We start from the raw sequence: 8,981 nt of genomic DNA on the forward strand, positions 1-8,981 counted from the left end.
TCGTTAGCCTTTTTCTTTTGAACTTCCTTCTTTAGCTTCTTGTCTTTCTTCTGCTTCTTAGCAGGCTTCTTTTTCTTCCAAGTAGACTTTCTCTTGGAACCAGAAGTCAACTCAGCAGCAAGGACATTGCCCCTTGAACCTTTCAAGGCTCCCTCAGCAGTTACCAACATGTTGATTAGTTCAGTCTTAGTGCATTCCATCTTATTCATGTGGTAGTTTACTATAAACTGACCAAATGAATCAGGAAGTGACTGTAGGATCAAATCCACTTGCAATTCCTTGTAAATGTCCATACCGAGCTTCTCAAGCTCCTCTAGGTCCTTGATCATGGTCAGACCGTGATCATGGACAGACTGCCCCTCGCGCATCTTCGCTTTGAAGAGCCTCTTGGACACTTCAAAATGAGCTGTGCGACTCTGCTCACCATACAACTCTTGCAGGTGTGCCAGTATGTCCCTAACAGTCTTTATATTTTCATGCTGGCATTGGAGTTCATTAGACATGAATGCCATCATATAGCATTTTACTCTAATGTCATCATCCAACCACCTTTTATGCATTTCACGCTGAACATCAGTAGGACGTGCTGGTAGTGTGGGGATATCTGAATCGAGTATGTAGCCTATCTTCTCACAGTCCAAAACTATTTTAAGATTTCTAAACCAGTCTTTGTAATTGGTTCCGGTCAATCGGTTGGTCTCAAGAATACGGGTCAAAGGGTTTGAAGCTGACATTGTATCTGCAGAGAGTAAAGATTCTAGTTAGACTTTTGTACTTGATCCTAATCTGTTCTAAGGTCTTTTAGAACAAATGTAACTCCCACTATTTTCTCGAATCCCTCACACTCTCCTGGTAGGGAAACGAAAATCCCACACGACTAGGGTTTCTAGTGGGTACTGCGGTCCCACCAATTTACATGCCACCTCACCTAACAGTTATTGGTGACACATAGATGGATGAGTGTACAACTCTTGTACAATGCTTCTCAAGCATGTTGCAGTGTAACTTGGTCTCTAAGCCATGAAGACCTCACCTAACAGTTATTGGTCCCATTTCTTAGTTAAGTCAGACCCACCGTATAACCGTAGGAATAAAGTCGTCATTGGGTCCTCACCTAACAGTTATTGGTGCCCAACCCCACCTTTACCCTACAACATCTCATGTCTATAGAGAGGTCCAGCCCCCCGATGCAACTTGACCACTGTGTCCAGCCGAGACAAATCAACATCAGAAAGGCCTTAGCAGCTCTACTACAGTGGAAGACCTATTGACTTAATATTGGTTAATCAGGTCTTAGTGTTTGCAACTTGAGCCCTTCATAAGAAGTAATCGAACAATTGGCCAGGTAAGCAGGTGGGAGGCTCCCCTTACTCAGAGAGTAAGGTCCTAATTAAGTAACCACCTTTCATGCTTTCCTAGACACCAATTAGATCAATTAATCTAATATGACTTGCTCATGTCGGTTCACTCTCGACTTGATTGAGGAGGTTTTGATTTAGGTCTCAATTGGGTTTGCTACATCACATGTAAACCTATCTACCCGACTCGCATTCACATCTCATGCAAACGGTACATCACAGGCAGTTATAATCGCAGCATCAAATAAAGTTAAACTTTAAATAGGTGATGATCATGGATTCTAATTAGGTCGTATTACAAGCACATGCACATCAATCGATCAAGTGGTCTTCAACTCTTGAATTGGTTCTAAGCCTCCTTGATTCGATCCTTGATCAACTCTTGATCCCATCGCCATCAACCGCTTAGATCACCTTTCATCTCATGCCTTTGCTTCAGCTTGATCGTTGATGTACATCACATCACAGAAATACAACCAGATGTAAAATAAAAATAAAAATAAATTATATCTCCTTTTAGGAGGCACGCAGGCCTCTCAAAACATCAAATAAGATGCATGCAAGCATCTGAAAAATTACATGACATTGCAGATCACATCGCAGGTCATTACATTTGATACCAAAAGGGTTTGAATCCTATGATCATCACCGTATGCAACAATTATAATTTTCAGATCTGAAAACTAACTGATTATATCATGACATAGGTCGCTGATTATGCTAATCATGATTCTAAACTTTGTAATCCCATTAACAATGCAATTAGAATCATCTTTTTATCACATAAAAATCAGCATGCAAAAATCAGCACCCCTGAAAAATCTGCATGCAGAATTTTTCAGCATGCATGATCATTCAATTTTCAGATCTAATAAGCCTTTAGATATTTAATTCTTACCTTAATCTACGAAGCCTACGCTCTGATACCACTGTTGGGAACCCGCCCATGCCGCTGATATTTCAAAAATTAAATCAGATGGCAGCGGAATCGGCATGCACGGGTTCGACGTTCATCGCATGAACGTTGTTTCGAGACCTTTCGTAATTAGGTAAGAATTAAAACTTTTAAAACTATTAGGAAGATCAAATCTTCACCTTGCACGGGTAGATGATCACCGCAAATCTGAATTCGTGGTTTTGGAAGAGGGTTCGCTTGAAGCCGTTCAAACGTCCGGCCTCTACGGGTATCCACACGAAGCAGGATCCGATCCAAGCTTTCTATCTCACCGGGGTGCTAGCTCCCTTGCAGAGATAGCTTTGATGGCTGATGTCCTCCCTCTCAATCAACTCTTGATTGTGCTTAGAAGGAGGAAGAAGAAGGATGAAGAAGAGGAAGAAGATGATCCCCTACGCAGCCTTCTCTTGTTCCTTGTGTTGGATGAAGGAAGGGAAGGGAAGGAGGCCGCCAACACTTGGAGAGCTTTTCCCTTGCTTGCGGCTGAGAACACCAAGGAAAGGAGAGGGCCACGGCTTGGAGGAAGAGAGGTTTCAAATGCCGTAGGGTGCCGGCCTCATAGTCCCTCTTATAGCCATCAAGGGCTCCTCCAAAGTTGGAGCCCTAGATAACTTTCCAAAGAGAGAAGGAGGGCGCCGGCCCCTCTCTTCATGCCGCACACAAGGAGAGGAGGAGGGGCGTGATCCCTCCTTCTTGTGATGCCCTAATCCTCTTCCAAAGAGGATTGGGTGCCTCTCTTATGGTTTAATCCCAACCAATTAGGATTAGCCAATTGGGTTCAATCTATGCTAGTCCTAATCCAACTAGGACTTGAATGAACCATGACTCAATTGAACTCTTCAATCCTAATCCAATTAGGAGTCATGTTGATTCATTAGATTATTAATTAATTTAGACTTAAGGAATCCTAATCCAATTAGGATTTGTTTAATTTTAGTCCTAATCCAATTAGGACTCTATTTGAATCCGAAGTCCTAATCTAATTAGGATTTCTAGGAATCCTACTCCAAGTAGGAATCCTATTTTAATTCAAAATTCCTAATCTCATTAGCATTGTAGGAATCCTATTCCAAGTAGGAATCCCAGTCCTACTCCAACTAGGATTCCCAGTCCTAATCCAATTAGGATTCTAGGAATCCTACCCGAAGTAGGACTCTTGTTTCAAGTCCAATTAATTAATTTTCTTGGTTCCTTCTTCAACTTCTTTATCAATCAAATTGATTACTTGTGATTCTTAATCACGATTTCAACCATCGGATCGGTCAATACTTCTAGTGTGTGTGACCCCATAGGTTCTATTCTGACTGGTAGTGAGATATATTGTGATCTCTATCTCAATATCATTGAAAACTCCTTTCAATGGGTTGGAACGATTCCAACTCAACTCATTAGGGTTTATCGATCATCGAGATAATCCCTGTGAGTCCCACCATCCACCAGTGACACCTAGCAGCATGTAGTGGCTACCCAGCAGAATGGAATGATGAACCTCTAGGTGCAGTTAACATGTGATACAGTCCTACTATCGTGGATCCCTACAGGACGGAGGTCATGGACAACTCGTCAAACCCCATCGTCTGTCATATGTCAAGATTTATTCGACTTGAGTTCGATGGTGGAAAACTCTTTTTCCACTTTATATTACTGCCCTGGCCAAGGTCTTAGAACTCAGTCTAACAAATCACATAGGATCACTCCTCTTCTATCAAGGTCGATAGATTCCTTATAGGTGCATACCCTACTCCTACAGTGAACCTACTGCAGCCAATCTACACTGCATGGACCCATATGGCTAGAGACCATGTATGTGTGCAGTCAAACTACAATAACCTCACTGTGAGTAGCCGAAGCACCGCAGGTCAAAGGACCAGTCACACTACTGCAACATCAAGCAAGTCACTGACGAGTGGATAGACATCTAAGTGACTTCTTGTCTTGGTCACGCTCAGTACCCTTGTTCTCTAACAAGCACCTGCACTATCACTTCAGTGTTCCTACACTGTGGACTCAAGTCTCGTCCATCCAGAAGGAAAGTGATCTGTGCACTGATCGGATCGATCACCGTCCTCGTGATGATTCATTGATCAGGAGCATTTAGAAATTAATCACCAATGATACATGGCTCAAATTCTCAACTCTTGAGAATATGTATCATCATCTTATTAATTCCTTGGACGATTCATAGACACATAAACAATATGAATGAAAAGATGTCTTTTATTTATTCAATAATAAATAGTCAAGTACAAAATTATGTGATAGAGATCAAGGGGCTGGCCGAATGGTTCAAGCTAATTCCAAAGATCCATTACAAGGAATTGGAGGTCCAATGACTAGAGCAAGGGCAAAACAAATGAAAGAAGCTTTATATGGACTAGTCATGGAAATTCAAGAGAAGGAGGCTGCTCTAGAAGACTCTAAGGCTTCACCAAGATTGATCACTTATCTTTACATAGTAAATGCTGAAGAACAAAGCTTGGAGCCATTAAACAAGGCTGATCCACGTGGAGATGCTATTTAGGCCCATTTTTCGTGGGTACTTTTGGGCTTGAGTCTTGTTGTGTTCCTAATTACTTGTACATGAAGTTTTGACTTGTCAACTCGTTTTTCCTAAGTTATTCATGTACTTCGTAGTTAGGAACCTTGAAAGTTGTGTCATTTATTATTTTGAAGTTGTAACTTGGAAGTTGTGACTTGGAAAACGTTTTTTACTTATTGCCTTGGAAAGGGGATGGTGTCCTTTCCAATAGCTTAGTTTGAAGCCTATATAAAGGCTGCCATATGTAACCAAGGGATTATTATGAATGAATTAAAGTGTTGGCAAGCTTTGCTATGCTCTTTTGTGTTCTTGGATTAGAATACAAAATTCTGACTTATCAAAGGGAGTGATCAACCTTTGTGGCGTTTTCAAGGATTAGGGTTTTAAGGACTTAGTTTCCTTAGAGTTCTAATCTGATCTCCTACAACTTATTTTTCTAGCGATCTCGGGGCAAGTATAGCAAATTGATTCAAGGGTTCCTAGGGCAGGTCTCCTGGTGGGTTCTTGTCATTTGGTATCAGAGCCTTGGTTCTTGAAATCAGGTTACTTATCCTTTATCATCTTTGTTCCTTTGTTCTTATTTTATTTCTTTAAGTTTCTTTGTTCGTTCTCTTATTTCTGTTTTTTTTTCAGTTCCTTGTGTTTCTTGTTTCCTCTAATCTGTTTTGTTCTTTAATCTTCTGTTACTTAGTTTGATTCAAAAAAAAAAAAAAAAAATACGGAAAAAAAAAACGAAAAAAAAAAACGAAAAAAAAAGAAAAGAAAAGAAAGAAAGAAAGAAAGAAAGAAAGAAGGTTATTGATTAAGGGGCATTAATTACAAGGCTGTTTCACTTGTTGCAAAGCTGAAGACCCCTTGTTGCAAGGTTGTTTCACTTGTTACAAGACCGTTTTACGTATTACAAGGCTGCTTAGCTTGTTCTTATTTCTCCTTGCTTTCTAGTTGTTTCTATTACATAACCTTTACTTCCTTTTGAAGTCTTCTTATGTTCTTGATGCTTTAAGACAATTTTTCTTGTGAGTACCATTTGCCTCATCGAAGTCCTTAAAATTCTGATTTTCTTGGAGATTTGCCACCATCCATCTGATCGCTCTTTGTGATTTGTTGATTTTGATTCTTTCAAGAACATAAAGAGGGCTGGCTTGAGTGGTAAAAGGCAAGAGTGTGAGTTCATCATTAAGAAAAAGCCATAAAAGAGTGTCCACCCGAGAGAGGAGTGTGTGAGGACCTATTCTGTTTATACTAATATTTTGATTGCAGCATACAAAGATGAGTAGTGGAGGTAGTGAACAACCAGATGTTGATATGAAGTTATGGATGAAAGCCATTGCTGATCAACTTACTAAGCTTGGTGCACGAATGGATGATTTGGAATCACCAAGCAGAATCAAACCTTTGAGGGGGCAGATGTTTGAAGATGATGAAGAAGATTTAGATTATGAATCTTACTCTAGAAGGGGAAAGAAGGCCGATGATTGAAAAGATAATAATCTGGGCAGCATCAAGATGAAGATTCCTATCTTTCAAGGAAAGAATGATCCCGAACTTTACTTGGAATGGGAGAGAAAAGTTGAACATGTGTTTGATTGTCACAACTATTCAAATGAGAAAAAGGTGAAATTGGCAGCCGTTGAGTTCACGGATTATGCAAGCATATGGTGGGATCAATTGATGATTAGTCGGCGAAGGATTGGAGAAAGGCCAATTCGGTCATGGGAAGATATGAAATTGGTAATGCGCAAGAGATTTGTACCTAGCCATTACTATAGAGATTTACATAGAAAGTTACAAGGGCTGGTTCAAGGCTCCATGAGTGTGGAAGACTATTATAAAGAAATGGAGATGGCAATGATTAAAGCTAATATAGAGGAAGATCGAGAGGCTACCATGGCAAGATTTATTGGAGGCTTAAACAAAGAGGTTGCTGATGTGGTTGAATTGCAACACTATGTGGAGATGGAGGAGCTGTTGCACAAGGCCATCAAAATAGAAAAGCAAATCAAGTCCAAAGGATCCAAATCGGATTTGGCTTCTAGTTCCACATGGAAGTCTAATTGGAAGGATAACAAATCTGCCTCAAAAACAAAAGAAGATGCAAAGCCAAAAGATTCGGTTGCTATTTCAAAAGGTAAAACCGAAACTAACACTTCTTCTAAATCACGTAATGTTAAGTGTTTTAGGTGCCAAGGATTTGGGCATATTGCTTCCCAATGCCCAAACAAGAGGATTATGATTATGTTGGAGAATGGTGATATTGAAAGTGCTAGTTCAAGTGAGGATGAGATGCCACCCTTAGAAAATTGCAGTGATATTGACATTGAAGAACCTGTACATGGAGATATGTTGGTGACAAGAAGAGCACTAAGCATCCAGCCTAAGGATGATGGTGATAAGGAGCAACGTGAACATATTTTCCATACTAGATGTCATGTGAAGGGAAAGGTATGTACCATGATTATTGATAGCGGAAGCTGCACTAATGTTGCTAGTACTTTGTTAGTAGATAAGCTGGAGTTACCCACCATGAAGCATCCTAATCCATACAAGTTGCAATGGTTAAATGAATGTGGAGAAGTGAGGGTAAACAAGCAAGTGCTCGTTTCATTTTCAATTGGCAAATACACAGATGAGATTCTTTGTGATGTGGCACCAATGCATGCTAGTCATATTTTGCTTGGACGACCATGGCAGTTTGATAGGAAGGTTACACACAATGGATACAAAAACCATTATTCTTTTATGATGAACAACCGCACTGTAGTCCTAACCCCTCTCAAACCTTTGCAAGCTTATGAAGATCAGATTCGGATAGCGAGAGAGTGTAAAAAGAGAGAAGGTGAGTCCGAGAGGAAAAATGCAAATGAAAGGAGTGAGATTGAGAGCAGAGAGAAAAGTATTCAAAAAAAAAAAAGAGAAAAGTAAAAAAATGAGTGTGTTTGCTGAAAAAAATGAGGTTAAGAGTGTTATGTTCTCAAGACAGCAACTACTTGTACTTATGTACAAGGATGTTTATCTTTCTACTAACGATCTTAACCCCTCCTTGCCTAGTGTTGTAGTGACTTTATTGCAGGAATTTGAGGACATATTTCCAAAAGAGATTCCTAATGGACTACCACCCTTAAGAGGCATTGAGCATCAAATAGACTTCATGCCCGGTTCTACCATTCCAAACAGACCTGCATATAGAGCTAATCCCGAAGAAACAAAGGAAATCCAAAGGCAAGTGGATGAGCTGGTGAAAAAGGGAATTGTCAGAGAAAGTCTTAGCCCATGTTCGGTTCCTGTCATCCTAGTCCCAAAGAAAGATGGAACATGGCGCATGTGTGTGGATTGCCGAGCCATCAACAAAATAACAGTTAAGTATAGACATCCTATCCCAAGATTAGATGATATGCTTGATGAATTACATGGCTCTTGTTTGTTTTCTAAAATTGATTTGAGAAATGGCTACTATCAAATTCGTATGAAAGAGGGAGATGAATGGAAGACATCATTCAAAACTAAATATGGATTGTATGAGTGGTTAGTGATGCCTTTTGGTTTAACTAATGCACCTAGTACTTTCATGAGATTGATGAATCATGTTTTGCGTGCTTTCATAGGTCAATTTGTGGTAGTTTACTTTGATGATATTTTAGTCTATAGTAAGAACTTGGATGAACATGAACAACATTTGCATGCTGTTTTTAGCAAATTGAGAGAACACCAATTATATGCTAATCTTAAGAAGTGTACATTTTGCATGGAATCTGTTGTATTTCTTGGTTTTGTTGTTAGTTCTCAAGGTATTAGCATGGATGAGGAGAAGGTGAAGGCAATCAGGGACTAGCCTACACCTAAGAATGCGAACGAGGTAAGAAGTTTTCATGGTTTAGCAAGTTTTTATCGAAGGTTTGTTAAAAATTTCAGTTCTATTGCTGCACCTTTAAATGAACTTGTTAAAAAGAATGTTGTTTTTAAGTGGAATGATCAGCATGAACAAGCTTTCACTGATTTGAAAGATAAGCTAACTAATGCACCTTTGTTAAGTTTGCCTAACTTTGATAAAGCTTTTGAAGTTGAATGTGATGCATCCGGAATTGGAATAGGAGCTGTTTTGATGCAAGATTCAAAACCAATTGCTTATTTT

General features: G+C 39.6%; 1 protein-coding gene across 1 annotated transcript; it reads left to right on the forward strand.

Moving 5' to 3' along the window:
- The first annotated feature begins 6,338 nt into the window (after positions 1-6,338).
- On the forward strand, positions 6,339-7,774 carry LOC148699571 (uncharacterized). The gene has a single exon (XM_089928532.1). It carries the CDS (start codon positions 6,359-6,361, stop codon positions 7,772-7,774), a length of 1,416 nt encoding a protein of 471 aa, XP_089784658.1. The 5' UTR covers positions 6,339-6,358.
- The last annotated feature ends 1,207 nt before the right edge of the window (positions 7,775-8,981 follow it).

Source organism: Phoenix dactylifera, chromosome 18, assembly GCF_051530095.1.
Source record: "Phoenix dactylifera cultivar Ajwa chromosome 18, Ajwa_hap1_PhDact_Kaust_v1.1, whole genome shotgun sequence".
NCBI lineage: Eukaryota > Viridiplantae > Streptophyta > Magnoliopsida > Arecales > Arecaceae > Phoenix > Phoenix dactylifera.